Raw genomic sequence first — 17,486 nt, 5'->3', positions numbered from 1 at the left:
AGTCCGCATTGGAGGAGTCGGTGGGCAGCGAAGGTGGCTGCATGACCTGGGAACAGTGCAAAGATGGCTTTTCAGAGCAGCCAGTAGGGCGAGTTAACTGACTTTTTGGCCTCAATTTCTATGTGATCCCACCAGTTTCTTATAGGTTCTCTAACAAATGAAGCAACCTGAAACACTACACATTGATTACCTTGGAAGTTTTATGGGTGCATCTTACATTCACCAGGAACATTCACGTTGTTCCTTGATATTTCTTGGCTCTTGATCTTCTTCCTTCAAAGCTGGAAATGGTGAAGACAGGGTGCTTGTGCGACACGTGTAAGGCCCTAGATCGGTCACTTGTACAAAACTTAAACAGAATAGCAAACACTCCAGTGCTTAGACTTCATACATCCACTTAGAAAGACCCTTGTCATGACACTGGGCTCAACTGAATACACCAGGGTAATTTTACCTCAAGGATGGACTACTGGCAACCCTAGCTCCACCTGCAATTTTAACTCCCTTTGTCATGGAGTCTAACATATATGCCTATACTAGGGTACACATACTTTGTTGGAGTTGAGAGGACAAAGTTAGCCAGAGCCAGGCTGACTCTATGACAGGCTGCAAACTGGCAGTTTGGGAGACTTAGGCCCAAGTTTCTGTTTCCCAGAAATGAGAACCTGGATGCTGGAACCAGTGGTCAGCCATCCACAGCTGCATGTAGTCGATCTAAGAACACCTTGTCATCTGGTCTGAAGTAAGAATAGGTAGCTAGAAAGCCGGGCATGGTGGTGCACGCCTTTGAGCCCAGCACTCGGGAGGCAGAGGCAGGCGGATTTCTGAGTTCGAGGCCAGCTTGGTCTACAAAGTGAGTTCCAGGACAGCCAGAGCTACACAGAAAAACCATCTCCAAAAACAAAACAAAAAGAATAGGTAGCTAGAGTGACTAATCAATCTCCCAGGGAGGTCTCCAGAGCCTGAGGAACTGTAGAATAAGTCAGGCCCCTAGAGAGAGCTAACCCACCAAGGTAAAGGGGCACACACTCCTCCCTAGAGTTCTGTAGAGCCAGGCCAGTTTAGCTACACTGCTTTGGCTCCTGGCAGGTCATACGTGTGTACTCACCCAGGAGCTGTTTGGATTTGAGAACACACACACACACACACCAGTTAATTTTAAAATGGCTTGGCTACCTCAAAGGCTGGGCACTCTTAAACCTTCCCCTGCTACCCCAGGCCCAATCGGGGAAGTGGCCAGTGGCCACTTACCCAAAATCTCACATGGCTGGTTGGCTTTAGCTCCTATAATTCCTATGTCCATCTGTATCCCACTGCTTCAGGGTCATCCCTGTCTCCTTTTTCCTGGGTCCTAGCCCTCAAAAATCTAAAGGTAGCTGGGCGTGGCAGCACACACCTTTAATCCTAATACTTGGGAGGCAGAGGCAGGTGGATTTCTGAGTTTGAGGCCAGCCTGGTCTACAGAGTGAGTTCCAGGACATCCAGGGCTATACAGAGAAATCCTGTCTCAAAAACAAAACAAAAAAAGGTAAAGAGTCCATCAGCAGTGACCAGTGATTCCGTCTCTACATATGAGGAGCGCGAGTATTTTTTTTTTCTTTTAGATTTATTTATTTATTATATGTAAATACACTGTAGCTGTCCTCAGACACTCCAGAAGAGGGTGTCAGATCTCGTTACAGATGATTGTGAGCCACCATGTGGTTGCTGGGATTTGAACTCCGGACCTACAGAAGAGCAGTCGGGTGCTCTTACCCACTGAGCCATCTCACCAGCCCCCGAGTATTTTTATTTCTTTAATTTAACCATGCAAAACATGTTGACTTGACTAACTCATATTCGCATGTAACTTTTTTCTCATATCCATCACTGAGGGTGAATCCAGAGGAAGAACTGTGATCATGACATGAAGCTGACCTACAAGAAGAGGGAAAAACAACAATCAACCAAGGGACTGATCAGATAATCTTAAAACTGACATCTCTGAATAATTCATCTTAAAGCATCAGGAAAAAAAATATCTAGAAAATATATCTATTAAACAATATTAGAGCCGGGCTTGGCGGCACACACCTTTAATCTTAGCGCTTGGGAGGCAGAGGCAGGTGGATTTCTGAGTTCGAGACCAGCCTGGTCTACAGAGTGAGTTCCAGGGCAGCCAGGACTACACAGAGAAACCCTGTCTCGAAAAACCAAAAAATCAGTACTTAACTTTAAATTCATAGCATAAATACTGAAATGGGCAAAGTGGTATTAAAAAAAGAAGCAGAAGACTTGGACAATTAATTCTAAAGTGTTAAATTTCAGAGTTCTTCAATATAGAAAATGTGTTTTGTGATTACTATGTTTATTATCTAGCAGATACAAGTTATTTTTGTCAATGTAACCCATGGAAACTGACATATTTTGTGTGTGGTGCATGTGCATGTCTGCATGTGTGCACAGCAACAGGAAGGCTCCAGGTGGATGCTGGGGATGTCTATCAATGGCTTTTCCCCTTATTCATTGAGGCAGGGTTTCTTGATTGGCCCCAGAGCCCCCAGTGGCTAATATGATTGGCCATCTCATCCTGGGAACCTTCTGTTCACTTCCAGAGTTTTGGATTCCAAGTGGATGCCATGCCTCCTGAGCATCTGAGCTCTGGTCCTCAGGCTTATGTGGCAGTTGTTTTAACCACTGAGCTAACTCCTCAGTCTAGAAGGTAAGATTAATTTTAATGAGGGATTTCACTTTATCAAGAACTCCTTTCAAATCCTTTTCTGAAATAAAGCATATACTTTAAGTGATATATATATATATATATATGCTTTGTGTGACACACGAGTGCACAAGCATACTCACAAACCTTCTCTCTTACGTCATAGGCCATGGAAAATATGTTATCTCATTCATATTAAGTTTTACCTGAACTCCTCAGTGGATGCTAGCTGCAGTAACAATCATAACATGGCCAGGCAGAAAAAAAAATCCTGAATCCGCTGCCTTTATACATTCATTTGTTCTACAAACATTAAACTCCTAAGATGGCTGGGCATTCAGTACAGTTTGAGAACATGAACATTAATACAGTAGAAAGTTCATGTTCAAGTCTACGAACAGCAAACAGACATTAGGAAGCACACGCAAATTATGCCAGCTTGTCCCAAGTGCTATGAAACAACGCCTAAGGTACCAGAGAAGAAGATGTGACTTAATGTGGTTTGGTTACTGTTGATTTTCCTTCTGGCTTTGTTTGGGACTGGGTCTTGATGTGCAGACCAGGCCAGCCTCAGATTCAGCAGCTCCTTGCCACAGTTTCTGCAGTACTGGCATTACAGGTTTGCATGGCCCCATTCAGTACTGGTGTCACCCTGCAGGCACACTCCTTAAATCTCAGCACGTAGGAGACAGAGGCAGGTGGATCCTAGTCTATATAATGAGTTCAAGGCTATGCAGTGAGACTCAGTCTCTCTTTTGAGACAGGGTCTCTTTATTTAGCCCTGGCTGTCCTAGAACTCACTACTTAGACCAGGATGGCCTCAGAGAGATCTGTCTCCCTCTAGCCCTCTAGTGCTAGAACTAAAAAAAGGCATGTGTTCTTGGAGTGGGACCCTGCCTCATTCACAAACAAACACATAGATAAACTTTCATAATCTATGTCCTTTATAAATACACTTACTGTATTATTTCCAAAGTTTATTCCAATCCATTTCTTCTCTTATACTCCAAAACATCTTCATTGTGTGTTCGGATGAGCTACAAGTTAATGGTTAAAATTAGAAATGGGAGCTTTCAGCAGCTTAAAGACCAAGAAACCAAGTAGAGATCCTTATGTTTCATAAGAGAAATTGGGTGGGTTAAAACAACTAAAAAGGTAAGAAATTCAAACTCAAAAATTATTAGTGGAATAATTTGTTGGCCACAGCCTGACATTAAATTTGAGAATGATACAGTGGAAAGCATATGGAATTATAAGAAGTGACACTCTAGCTGTTGAGTGTGTTGCAGGCTGGCTGATAAAGTATATGCTATACTTTTTGTGTACCTGTGTGTGTGTTCGTGTGTGTGTGTGTGTGTGTGTGTGTATGCAATGTCTAAATACAGTATGCTGTCCTTCCAGCCTTAGAAGCCTCACACTGTGATTAAATGACCAACCCCATCCCTCACCTCTGTGTATGTTAATTAGAAGTCAGAGAGCAGCTACTTTCTTAGAACCACAGTCTGACAGACTGTGTAACTGGAACAATGACTAATGCAATAATATTCTTAGGAATCAAAGACCTAATTTCAATCCCTAATGATCTCGGCGGCAATTAAGCCTTCCATTAGGAAAAATTTCAAGAATGTAGATGAACTTGGAGCCGCAGAGATGGCTTGGCAGTTAAGAGCATGTACTGCTTGCAAAGGACCCAAGTTTGGTTCCCCGGGACCAACAACAAGCAGCTCGTAAATGTCTGTAACTTCAGCTCCTGGGGGCTCGGTGAGTAGTGTACTCACATAAATCCACATGAAAACCGAGGCGCCCACGGACAGCCCAACTGCCAACCAGTTAGGTTTGGCATTGACTGGCTCCCGGACATAGAACTTCGACCGTGTTGAAGCTGAAAAAGGAGAGAGAATATGTGTTTTATTGATGTCAGCGAGGAAAATCTAACACATACTAGCGTACGTAATTTTTGAGATAGAGGTTCTTGTGGTGCGGGCTGGCCCTGAATTCCTGATTGCCTGTCTCCACTTCCGCGGGGCTGGGATTCCAGGCGAGCTCCACCACGGCTTTGTTGTCATTTGTCCTCTATCTGCTCGTACCCAATTTAAAGAGTCAAGGAAACATAGTTCAAAGAACCTAAGCAATTTGTTCGGGGACACCAGCAGAGACACAAGGTCGTCCTTGGGACTCAGGGCGCCTTCAAAGCTTGGGTTAAAGCCTCGCCGGCCCTCATAGGCTCTGGAGTAGGAGGTTGGGAGGCAGCCCCGGAAGGGTCTCCCTGTTTGTTGTCTCCCAGACATTGAAAAGCCTGGGTCAAAAAGACTCAAAATCCATTCGCTGAGGTCAGGGCTTAGCCTGGAGGAAAGCTGACGGCTAATGATGAGTGGAGAACCCGGCTCGCGGCCGGTGAAGGTCACTGCGGGTCCGCCTGGACCGCGACCTCCTCCTCCTCCGGAGATTCCAGGGTGGATGTGGGTAGGCTGAGGGCCGAATGGGCTCTGAAAAGACACTCACAGCAGCTCGGCAGCCGGGCCGGGGCCAGCAGCCGCGAAAACGAGCGCAGCACTACGGACGGCGCCATCTTGTCTCGCAGGCTCCGCCTCTTCTCGGGTTGCTCCTTTGGCCGAGCTGGCACCGCCTTCTCCCTGCGCGCGCATCTCCGGTTGGTGGCGCAGAGCGCAGCGCCCCCTGGCAGCAGAAATGGGACTCGCAGGTGGGCCAGAGTCCTACCTTCAGTACAAGGTTCCCAAGAACCCGGACTTAGGGGGCTGTGCATAAAACAAAGGGTGCGAAGAGGGTTGGGGCTGGAAAAACTGTTTGTCCATCTTCAGGGTGCTGGTCAGGTTTACTACAGAGTTCGTTTGTCAGCCAAAAACTCGTGTGCTTTACACGAGTCATTACAGTGACTATAGGACGTGCTGTGATTATAAGCATCTACTAAGAGATGTGCTCAAAGATAAACTTGTTGACTAAGGGAACTTTGTATTTGCAAAGGCTCTTAACAGTTCCTAAAATCCACTTATACTCAAGATCACATTGATTCCTCTCAGTCCTATGAGGTAGGTTCTGTTATTCACCGGGGTGGAATCCTACATCGCAGTCAAGTGCCTTACCACTGAGCTACATAGCCCCACATAATTTTTTTTTTTTTACTTTTTGAGAAAGGGTCTCACTAAGGTGCCCATGAACTTGATCATCCTGCCTCCTGAGGAGCTGAGATTATAGAGCTTTGTCACCAGGCCCTGATAAAATTCTTATAGATGAGGCTGGAGAGATGGCTCAGCAGTTAATAGCACCGACTGCTCTTCCAGAGGTCCTGAGTTCAATTTCCAGCAACCACATGGTGGCTCACAACCCTCTGTAATGGGATCCCATGACCTCTTCTGGTGTATTTGAAGACAGTGACAGTGTACTTCCATAAAACAAATAAGTAAATCTTTTTAAAAATTTTATAGATGCTAGATGAAAGTGGTCTGACTGGCTCAGATGGCAGAGCCGTCCAGTGTGTGGTCCTCAGAACTCTAGATCTGGATCCCGTTAGCTCACCTAACAATGGGATTGGCTATAATGCCAGGAGCCTATATAGAACAAGATTCAGACTGTCATGTCTCTATCATTTGGGTATACTACATTTCAACAATATATTCTTTAGTTGTTACTTAATCTCTACTATAGTTGTCTATCGATAACATAAAACTTATCCTTGTAGTATAGTTGGGAAGTTTAGGTGTTATCTAAAAGTACTAAATACCCTGTTTGCCTATTCAAGACACTGTTTTCTTTTTAAATGATTTATTTTTATTTTAAGTACATTGTTGTTTTGACTGCACGTATCTCTGCATGAGAGTGTCAGATTCCCTGGAACAGGCCTTCCAGGCAGTTGTGAGCTGACATATGGCTGCTGGGAGTGGAACCTGGGTCTTCTGGAAGAGCAGCTGGTGCTTCTAACCACTGAGCTATCTTTCCAGCCTCAAGTCACTATTCTTTAAAAAACAAAACTGTTGGGCTGGAGAGATGGCTCAGTGGTGCTCTGACTGCACTCTTCCAGAGGTCCTGAGTTCAATTCCCAGCAACCACATGGTGGCTCACAACCATCTGTAATGGGATCTGATGCCCTCTTCTGGTGTGTGTCTGAAGATAGCTACAGGGTACTCATATAAATAAATACATATTTTTCTAAAAAGCTGGTTTTTATGCGTAGGCTTACATCGTGCTATGTGCATGTGTGCAGGTGCCTGGAAGGTCAGCAGTGTTGCTCACCCTGGTTGATCAGCTGGTTTAAACATTTTTATTTATTTTTATGTCTGTGTTTGCTCCTGCTTGTCAAGTGCATCAGTGCCCACACATGTCCATGGAGGGCAGAAGAGGGTCCTGGATCCCCCTGTGAGTTGTCTGGTGTGATCTGGGTGGTAGGAAAACCCAGGTCCACTGCAAGAGCAAGACACACTCTTAACTGCTGAGCCATCTCTCCAGTCCACGTGCTCCCAAGTGCTGGGATTAAAGGTGTGCGCCACCACGCCTGGCTATTGGTTTTTAAGATTTATTTATTTTATGTATGTGAGTACACTGTCCCTCTGTTCAGACACATCAAAAGAGGGCATTGGATCCCATTAGAGATGGTTTTGAGTCACCATGTGGTTGCTGGGAATTGAACTCTCAGAACCTCTGGAAGAACAGTCAGTGCTCTTAGCTGCTGAGCCGTCTCTCTACCCCCAATTAGATGTTTGTTTGGGTTGGTTTTGTTGTTGTTGTTTTTTCCACACAGGGTTTCTCTGTGTATCCCTGGCTGTCCTGGAACTCACTCTGTAGACCAGGCCAGCCTTGAACTCAGAAATCTACCTGCCTCTGCCTCCCAAGAGCTGGGACTAAAGGTGTGCACCACCACTGCCCAGCTTAGCTGGCTTTTCTGTTGTGCAATCGATCAAGATTCTGTTTCCCTGGATTCTTAATATTACCTGGTGTCCAAAGACCATTTTAAAAAAGTATAGGTTCTTTTTACTTTTTAAAGATTTCTAGTCTTGTGTGCATGTGGTGGTGGTAAGGGTCTAATAATGAAGCTCCCATTGAGGACCAGAAGTGGCTACCATTTCTCTGGAGCTGGACTTATAGCTGGCTGTGTGACAACTAGGTGGGTGCTGGGAACCAAGCTCAAGTCTCTGTTAGGGAGATATGGGTTCTTAACAGTTGAGCCATCTCTCTAGCCTACAGATGATACAATCTTTCCCAGAAAAGTGATTTGCTAAAACCTAAAGCTGTTTAGGTCCATTTTCGTAGCAAAATAAGTGTTAGCAGTTTTCTATGTACTTTTAGCATTAAGTTCTTTTTTTTTTTTTTTTTTTTTTTTTTTTAAGATTTATTTTATGTACTAGTGGCCTATCTGCATGTACACCAGCACTCCATCAGAGGACATCAGATCACATGATAGATGGTTGTGAGCCACCATGTGGATGCTGGGAATTGAACTCAAAACATCTGGAAAAGCAGTCAGTGCTCTTAACCGCTGAGCCATCTCTCCAGCTCCTAAAATCTTTTCATTAAAATGAAAAGTCTTTAGCTGAATGAGATAACTCATATCTAATCCCAGCTCTTGGGTAGCTGAGGCAGGAGTGCCTCAATTTTGAAGGTAGTTTGGGCTTCACAGTGAGTCCAGGTCAGCCTAGGTTAGTGTAAAACCCTATTTTATAAAAGAAAAAAAGGTATGACCAAAAAGATAACTCAGAGTAAAGGCACTTACTGCCAAGCCTGGTGACTTCAGTTCAGTTGCTACACAGTGGAAGGAGAGATCAGACTTCTCCTAGTTTTCTCCTGATTTCCACATGGGTGCTTTGACAAGCATACACGTACACACAATATACATATACTCACACTAAATAAATAAATGCATTTAAAAAGAAAAGCAGGGGAAAATAAAAATTATTGATAGAAGGCAAAATAATTCTATTGTGCTTTGTGGTTTATCTTAAAACTCAAATGATGGCTAAACATGTTACTGAAGCATGAGTTACTTTGGTTTGTAACCTAGTTTGAGCCTACTGGACTAATGCACAAGTAAGCAAACCAGCCTACTAATGCGCTGAATCAGTTGTTGGCTCTCAGCTCACTGGCGGCTTCTTGTCCACTCAGCAACCTGGCAGTTGGATATGCTTTCTTCACCATCTCGCCAGAGCTTGTCCTGACACAGCTTTTGCTAGTCTTCAACAAGTTGAAACAGAAGCCGCAGCTTGTCAGAGTACACAGAACCAGTAAGCCCATCACTAACTTCAGGATCCATGCTGGGAAAGTCCAGTTGGTACTCAGAGCTTTGATCCCTGTGTCCTTTTACTAGTGTATATTTGGGGGAAGCAATGAAGTATGAAGATACCATTCTCAGCATGTTAGAGCTCAATGGGCCCCTACAGTTGTGGGGAGGCAGCTGTGGACGAAACTCCCATCTTGAAAGAGAATCCAACAAGAAGCTAATAGCTATTATATAGTTTGGTAGATGTCTTTCGTAACATTCATTTAAACCATGTCCTGAATTTAAATGCTAAAAACCCTATTTGTGACCTAGGTAAGAGGGGATTTGAGGTAGCAGCTAGAAAACAAGTTTCAGCACTGGATCTTTCCATGAAGAAACATGTTACTTAACTGATGTGTTCAAGGTGGGGTGGGGTGGGGGTTGGGGAGGGAGAGCAAGAGTTGGGATGAGAAGAAAACAGTAGATACATAAAGTCCATAGATCAAACTCAGGACCTGAAGAATGGCTTGTTTATGCAAATTTTTATTAAACAAACAAGAAGTCAGAAGCTTTTCTGATGCTTTTCTATAAATGGCATGTTCAGACTGGCCCCTGCTCTCCCACTCCAGGCAATCTTCCTGCATGCTTTGCTAATTCATCCTTCAAGTCCTTCTGCCCTGGCCTCCCCAGCTCTGGGATTACACATGTGCGCCACCACACCCAGTGGGAGGAAGCCCTTCAGCCACAGTGATAGAGAAGGATGCAAGGTCAGCAGCAGTGCAGTGCAGGGCCATACGGCCTTGGCTGTTACTTCCTGGAAGCACAAAGAGCACTCCAAGCATAGCTCACATGCAATTTCTATCTGTTGTATTGTAGTGATCACTGTAGGTGTTTTATTATTGAGTTCAGGCTATCATGTCACGGACTGTGTGGTCAGACTATTATTTACAGGTGCATTGTAACTCAGGAATGAATCAGATCTGTTGTAATTAGACCCGTGTTCACTGAACCTTAGAACCCCTGTCTGGGCTGAGAGAGATGGCTGGCAGTTAGGAGTACCTACTGCTGTTCCAGAAGGCCTAGGTTCCTTTCCTAGCACCATGCTGGGTGGCTTGCAACCACTTGTAATTCCAGCTCCAAGGGATCTGGTACTCTGATCTCTGTGGGCACCAGTACACATGCACACAAACACACACAAATAAAAGCATCTCTATAACAAAACAGGTCCACCCAACCTCTGCTGCCTAGACTTGGAGAGGTAACTATATCTATATTCTCGGCATATGGAAAGCAAAGGAGGATATGGGTTCAAGGTAAGCCTGGGCTACTTAGGGACACCAACCAACAAACCAACCAAATTACTATTTGGTGGGAAGGGGATTAAAAGTAGTCAAGGGAGACAAGATGGTAAGGGTATGTATGTGTGTGTCTATGATTGAAATATATCATGTACATATATACAAATAATGAATACCATTATTATGTATAATTAACATGCCAATAAAACCTTACGATTTAAAAAATTATTTGTACAATTTGAAAAAACAAAAGTTGCATTTAGAGCTGTGGGTGTAGCTAGCTTAATGGTAGAAGTGCTTATCTGGCCAGGCAGTGGCGGCGCATGCCTTTAATCCCAGCACTTGAGAGGCAGAGGCAGGCGGATTTCTGAGTTCGAGGCCAGCCTGGTCTACAGAGTGAGTTTCCAGGACAGCTGGGGCTACACAGAGAACCCTGTCTCGAAAAAACAAAAACAAAAACAAAGTGCTTATCTGGCTGGCATTCATAAAGCACCAGGTTAGCTCTTCAACAGCAAACACCTGACCTGGCCTCTTCAGAGGTGCTGGGACCCAGCCTAGGTTCTCTGCCAGAGCAACAGGGCATTTCCTCTATGGACTCCCTCTCCAGCCCCAGAATTCACTTGTTACTTATGTGTGCCAACATGGAGGTTAGAGAACAACTCTTGGGAGCCTTTTCTCTTTTTCCATCTTCATGTGAGTTCAGGGGTCAAATTCAGGCTGTCAGGCTTGCAAAGTAAGTGCCTTAATCCACTGAACCATCTCACCAACTTAATTTTCCTAAATCTTTAGAGAGATTAGTGTTCAAAGATACCCCAGGATTTGCCTGCTATAAGCTCGGTCCCCTTTTGGTTTTTAAGAGAGAGAATTCCAGGATAGCCAGGGAAACACTGGGAAATCCTGTCTCAAAACAAAACAAACAAAAACAGACTTAAAGGAGCCAAACTGCTGCACATCTTTATGATTCAGGATGCACAGATTACTAGAAGGCCCGCACGAGATAATCAAGGGTAAAATGGCTCTTGCGACTCAATGGCTTGCCATTTTTTAAAGTTTTATTGTTAACTGTAATGGAACGTCTGGATCCTCTTCTCTCTCAGGCCTGACCTTGCTCAGTGGAGTCTGGCCTCTAAGGATTGAGGATTTCTGTTAACAGGCAGTTCAACAGATACTATCCTAAGCATGAATTAGAAGCCAACTCCAGGAGTCTCGACTTTCAATTCCACCACATTAAGGTGACTCACTCAGCCAGTTTCTCGACCTCGCATTATATGACTCCAGCAATGGAATAAATATACCTCAACCTTCAGAGGCTCCTTTGGCAGTATAAGTATGTCACTTCAGATCTGGCCAACACCTTTCCTGACTATCTCTAGCAATAGTAACAAAAATCGCTGATACCCTAGCCAGCCGGGGCCCATTTCATAGGTCAAACTCTTAGAGGCTTTTCAAGACGATTAAGCCCTCTTTTTCGGATCGGTTCACAAATTCCCACAGAAGCGAAGGTTCTCTCATCTTACCCTTCGCTCGCTTCTGTACACAATACAGGCACTTGGGCCCTGAACCATTATACCTCTTCTTAAAACATCTCCATTTTGGCACTTGATACTCAAGCTATGATGACACCATCTGGGTGAGTCTACCCCACCGAGAGAAAGGCAGGCCGGTCTAGCGAGAAGGGGCAGAAAGGCTGTTTCCAGAGAGGAGGCGGCGGCGGCGGAAGCGTCATTGGCGGCCCTCCCAGGCACTCGGCACTGGCAGGACCGGCAGAGCCAACTCTGAAACCGGCGGCTCCGCAGGCCGGCCGAGCCTCCGCGTTCCCGGCAGGCTCCGGTGCATCGAGGGTGGGGAAGAGCGGGTCACCGCGCCTGCGCGTTGGGAGGTGTGACCCGGGTGGGAAAGCCCTCCGAGTCCGCCATTTTGGCTGCCTCTGTCGGTCTTTTCAGTTACCACGTGAACCGCCGACGGAGACCCGGGAGGGGGGAGGTGGCGGCGGCGTTAAGTGAGAAAGGGGGAAAAGGAGGAGAGAGAGGAAAAAAAAAAAAAAAGAAAAAAAAAGGCGAAGGGAGTGTCAGGACAGGGCGGGCGCGGCGACCCCGGAGGCCTAGTGGCGGCGGAGTGAAGGCTTCAAGGCTGAAGTGAGCTCGGGAACGGCAGTGGCGGCGGCGGGCGGACAAACGGACTGAGCGAGCCGGGCGGTGGCGGGAGCCGCGGGAGGAGCCGGAACCATGCCGGCCGTGAGCCTCCCGCCCAAGGAGAACGCGCTCTTCAAGCGGATCTTGGTGAGTGTGAGGCGGCGAGCGGGCGCCGGGGATGGTTTCGCTGGGAGCCGGGCCTGTCAGCCCCGAGCCCGAGCGGGCGAGCGGGCGAGCGGGCACCCGGCCACCCCGCGGGGACCCCACCTCGGCTGTGCTGGCTGGCGGGGCGCACTCTCTGCTCTCGCCTCGCCCGGGGAGCACCCCCACCTCCGTCCGCGCGCCGCGGCCCGCGGGCTTCGGAGGCCTCGGTTCCGGACTAGGCCCCGACTCCCCGGCATCCGCACGGCTCGGCTGCCGTTTACCCTCCTAGAGCGAAGGGAGGAGCAGCCTGGCCTTGAGCGGGGCAGCGGGCCGCACGGGCCAGGAGTCGCGGCCCCGCTCGGGACAGGGATCCTGCCGGCCGGTCGGGGTGGCACCCTCGGAAGGAACAGGTGGTGTGGCCGAGGCCGGGACTCATTCATTGCTTGAAAGCACTTCTCCCTCTCCGGTCCCGTCCCTCCCTCTTCCTCCCCACCTGGGATGCACCGGTCCCCGCCCGGCCGGGGGTCACTGTTGGGACTCGAAAGAATGGACCCTTGTAGAAGCGGAGGCTACTCTGTCACCTCCATCCAGGCACTTGCATACTTGATCCTGCAGCCCCTCGGTCTCTTTTTGGGAGTGGGAAAAGCAGCATTTGTTTGTTAGTTGGAGAGCAAAACGGCCCCACCCCGTCACCCTTCTCCGGGAGGTGGGACTCATTTCTAGGGGCTATCGGGTATGAAGTTTCAGTACAGACTCCCCCCCCTCCACCCCTTACTCTGAAGTTTTAAAAATACCGGTGCAAAAACTTAGCAGGAGATAATAGAAGTGTCTTCTAAGATGGATCTTGTTGACGCTATCTTAAACTCATTCCCTGTGCTTCAGATGTTTGCAGTTTGCATAAAAATACACGCAGTGATAACTTGGCGGGGGGTATGGGCTTGAATCTGTTTACATTGTAAACTATGCCCTGCTTTATCGGCGCTGTCATTTATACATTGTAGCAGTTTTTGTTGTTAGTGTGAGGGTAACTTCTTTTATACAAACTTTTTTGTGCGTGAAAGAATTAAGTGTATTCGCCAAACTTGACTTGAATTTTGGAGTGAGTGTGTGTGTGTGTGTGTGTGTTAGCCTTTTAGATTGCAGTTATAATTCATTTGTTTGACAACAAAATAAGGAGATTAGATTTTTGGCTTTTTTTTTTTTTTCCTTTTTGGCTATTTATGGGCCAGAGAGATGGCTCAGTGGATAAAAGCAGTCATTGGCTGTTCTTGCACAGGTCCTGAGTTGAGTTCCCAGCAACCACATGGTGGCTCTCAATCATCTATAGTGGACTCTGATGCCCTCTTCTGGGGTGCAAGACATTCAGGAAATAGAGCACTTATATACATAAAATACATAAATAAATCCTAAATAACCATTTATATTGAGGTAATTGATTTTACAGAACTATCCATGTAATTTGTGTAGAAAAACATATTAGACAGTCACTTCCCATATTACTTAATGGCGTTTTGTTTTTAGACCTTTAGAAGTCTAAGTGGATTTGTAGCAGTTTTTTGTTTTTAGTGTTCAGAGACAGATCTCGCTTTCTGTAGCCAGGCTGGACTGGAACTCTTGGCAGTTTTTCTGCCTCAGCATCCCAAGTGGTGGGTTTACAGACGAGAACTACTATGCACTTCTTGTGACATAGGTCTAGAATGATTTTTTTTTTTTTTTAATGTGTGGAGAGGTCAGAGGGCAACTTCCAAGAGTTGGTTCTCTTCCACCATGTGGGAGTTCCTGAGATTAAACTCAGGTCAACTGATTTGGCAGCAAAAAGCTGGGCTTTGTCTGCCTTTAATCCCAATACTTGGGAGGTGGAGGCAGGCGATATTTGTGAGTTCGAGGCCAGCTGGCTCTGATACGGAGATTCAGGAAAGTCAGATATACAGTGAGACCCTGTCTTGAAAAAAACAAAAACAATATAGGAATAGATTTGGCAGCCAGTGGTTTTTTTTTTTCTTCCTCACTGAGCATCTCACCAGCCAAAGACCAGTTGCTGTTATTTTTCCTGTGCTGGAGATCTCTCCTGGCTTTAGCATGTGAGCAGGCCATCCATCTGAGTTATTCCCAAGTCTTTTAAGACTAAGAGATGTGAGGGTAGAACTGTATAGCATAGCTTTCTTTCAGCGCTTACCCATCGGTCCCTTTCCCTCCTATTCTCCCTTATGATGCTGGAGGTTGAACCCTGTGCTAAATACAAGCAGAGATGTGCTTCCAACTCTCCCATTATACTGACTGGGTTCTGTGTGTGTGTGTGTGTGTGTGTGTGTGTGAGTGTGTGTGTGTGTGTGTGTGTGTGTGTGTGTGTGTGTGTGTGTGTGTGAAAAATCAAGAGTCCCAAAAATATACTTATCTGGAACAAAGGAAAGCCGCAGACTATGCTTCACCCTTAGGAATAGAGACATTGCCTTGTACAGTTGTAATATCATTAACAGATTCATTTTCCTAATACTCAAGTTTTTCAACTGTTAATGACACCCTTTTATTGTTTGGTTTTTCTCTTTTGAGACAAGGTTTTACTTTGTAGTTCAGACTGGCCCCCAGTTCTTGGTATTCCACCTACCTCAGCCTTCCAGTACTTGGATAGCAGATGTGAGCCACTGTGCTGAGCAGAGTCAGCTGTGTGCCTGTGTATATGCTCATGCTGAAATTGACTCCAGGGCTTTGAACATTGCTAGGTAACTATTCTCTACCACTGGTTGCATATATTCTCTCTCCTAAAATAAAAAAAGAGAAGAAAAAAAAAAGAGAAAAAAATAACTTTTTTTTAATTTTGAGAGAGCCATAAAGTTACATACAGTTTGAGAAATAAAACATATTTTTTGTATACTTTTCCAAATTAGTATCTTACAAGTCTTATAGTTGATTGTAACATTGTTAGTTTTTATCAATTTTACTAGTATTTCCCAAGTTTTACTTGTAGTTGTGTGTTTAGTTCTCTGCAGTGCTATTACACAGGTAGGTTCTGTCCTTACAGTCAAGATATAAGACAGTCTATGGAAACACAGAGGAGCCCTGTACTGCCCTGTAGAACCACATCCACCTATGTTCTTCCCATCCTCTCTACTCTCACCTTCCAGCAACCGTGACTAATGTGGCTCCTATTTATGTAATTTAAAAAGAATATCTACTAAAGAGAATCATAAAGTATAGAACTTACAGATTGACATTTCTTCCTTGCAGAAGAACTTCCTTGTGGCTCATCCAAGTTTTCATTTGTATCAGTAGTCTGTTCTATTTTATTGAAAAGTAATATTTGCATTATAGACTTAGTAGGGTTGGTACACCATTTATAGAATAACGATTCTTGGTCGTGATGGGATAAAAAACCTTTAGTTTCATTGCTAAAATCACAGTACAAAAAGGATTTATTATTTTCAAGTATTTTATTAATGGTGCATGAGTGTGTTTGTGAATGTTGTAGATGCCTTCCTGCCAAGGCTCATATGTGTAGGCTAGAGAACAGTTTCAGGAATTGGTTGATTCCTAACTAAGTCGGTGCATTTGCCCGACTTAGTTTAGTTTGTTTTGATACCTACATTAATGTTTGCTGCATATTTGCCCCCTCCTTTCCTGCACAGGATTGAGTTTTCTGAATAAGCATTGTAATACATTGATAAAAAAAATCTGCAAAATATTTGTCTCTAGTTCATTTAGAGGAAAGAAGGTAATTTTTTTTTTTTTAAAGAAGGTATGCTGGGCAGTGGTGGTGCACTTCTTTCTACCAATTCTGTGGGTCTCAGAGATTAAACTCAGGTCTTTAGAGGGGAAGCAGCTTTATACACTGAGCCAATTTGCTAGCCCACTAAAGGATTTATTGTGATAATACATAAACAAGAAAAGTGTGTAAATCTCTAAATGGAAGAAAAGGAGATACAATGTTTTTATTGTTGACTGACATTAGGAATGAAGAAAATGTTACCAAGGAAAGTAATAGTTTTGTTTCAAAATTGCATCTGTTACAAATTTTATTGTGTTAGCTCTCTTGCTTTTTCTTTTACTTTTTTTTTGAGAAGGGGTCGAGATCTTGTCTCTCACATAGTTTTGATTGTCCTGCAACTCACTGTATAGACCAGAATGGACTCAAATTGTTTGCCACCATTTGATTTTTAAGCTTTTCCCCACCTTTTTTTCTGGTCTGGTAAAGGAAAAGTTGGGCTTTCTCCAGTGCTAAAACTAAGTGTGGGTAGGTTGGGGACAGCAGCACTCCTTTTGTCGAGCTCTCTTAGTAAACTTACTTACATAGCATCAGTTTGTACTTCACAGGAAGTTTTAGCCTCAATTTCAGAATGATGAGATATTTCTGAGTGTTTTGTCTGTGTATGTGTTTGTGTACCACATACTTGAAGTGGATTTCCTGTGATTAGGGTTACAGACCAACATGTGGGTGCAGGGAATCGAACCCAGGTCCTCTGGAAGAGTGAGCAGCAAGTGCTCTTAACCACTGAGTCATTTGTCCAGCCCTCTGGCTCAGTATGGAAACCTGGTTAAGTATCACTTTGCAAAATTTTGTAATTTCTACAGTGCATTTGCCCGACTTAGTTTAGTTTGTTTTGATACCTACATTAATGTTTGCTGCATATTTGCCCCCTCCTTTCCTGCACAGGATTGAGTTTTCTGAATAAGCATTGTAATACATTGATAAAAAAAATCTGCAAAATATTTGTCTCTAGTTCATTTAGAGGAAAGAAGGTAATTTTTTTTTTTTTTTTTTTTTAAAGAAGGTATGCTGGGCAGTGGTGGTGCACGCCTTTAATCCCAGCACTTGGGAGGCAGAGGCAGGTAGATTTCTGAGTTTGAGGCCAGCCTGGTTTACAGAGTGAGTTCCAGGACAGTCAGGGCCACATAGATAAACCCTGTCTCAAAAAACAAAACAAAACAAAAAGAAGATAAGTGTGATGTTACAAATAAATAGATATTGTACTGTGTAAGATTTGCTTGATTGCTTGCTAGTCTTTCCTTTTAAA

The 17,486-nt window shown here is 44.8% G+C and overlaps 2 protein-coding genes across 2 annotated transcripts in view; one reads left to right on the top strand and one right to left on the bottom strand.

Moving 5' to 3' along the window:
* Window positions 1–1,587: 1,587 nt before the first annotated feature.
* Ndufc1 (NADH:ubiquinone oxidoreductase subunit C1) lies at window positions 1,588–5,316 on the bottom strand. Its single transcript, XM_021158847.3, has 4 exons — window positions 5,201–5,316; window positions 4,477–4,580; window positions 3,659–3,735; window positions 1,588–1,917 (listed from the first exon to the last, which is right to left on the bottom strand). Exons 1-3 carry the CDS (start codon window positions 5,265–5,267, stop codon window positions 3,676–3,678), a joined length of 231 nt encoding a protein of 76 aa, XP_021014506.1. The 5' UTR covers window positions 5,268–5,316; the 3' UTR covers window positions 1,588–1,917; window positions 3,659–3,675.
* A 6,778-nt stretch (window positions 5,317–12,094) lies between these two features.
* Window positions 12,095–17,486, top strand: part of Naa15 (N-alpha-acetyltransferase 15, NatA auxiliary subunit) — a 56,171-nt gene continuing 50,779 nt past the window's right edge. The window contains exon 1 of the mRNA XM_021158616.3: window positions 12,095–12,480. Within this exon, the coding sequence (XP_021014275.1) occupies window positions 12,427–12,480 (54 nt within the window). The 5' untranslated portion in view covers window positions 12,095–12,426. The remainder of the gene's footprint in view (window positions 12,481–17,486) is intronic.

Source organism: Mus caroli, unplaced genomic scaffold (assembly GCF_978045245.1).
Source record: "Mus caroli unplaced genomic scaffold, Mus_caroli_1 scaffold_3, whole genome shotgun sequence".
In the NCBI taxonomy this organism is placed as follows: domain Eukaryota; kingdom Metazoa; phylum Chordata; class Mammalia; order Rodentia; family Muridae; genus Mus; species Mus caroli.
The sequence above is the reverse complement of the archived record's forward strand: the minus strand, read 5'-3'. Positions and strand labels throughout refer to the sequence as shown.

Excerpts from the sequence above, each read along its gene's own strand:
- Ndufc1 (XM_021158847.3), bottom strand. The coding sequence starts at position 5,267 with ATGGCGCCGTCCGTAGTGCTGCGCTCGTTTTCGCGGCTGCTGGCCCCG. Across the intron at positions 4,581-5,200 it reads GGCCCGGCTGCCGAGCTGCT|CTTCAACACGGTCGAAGTTC; the intron begins GTGAGTGTCTTT and ends CTCCTTTTTCAG. Across the intron at positions 3,736-4,476 it reads CGGTTTTCATGTGGATTTAT|CTCATCCGAACACACAATGA; the intron begins GTGAGTACACTA and ends ATTAACTTGTAG.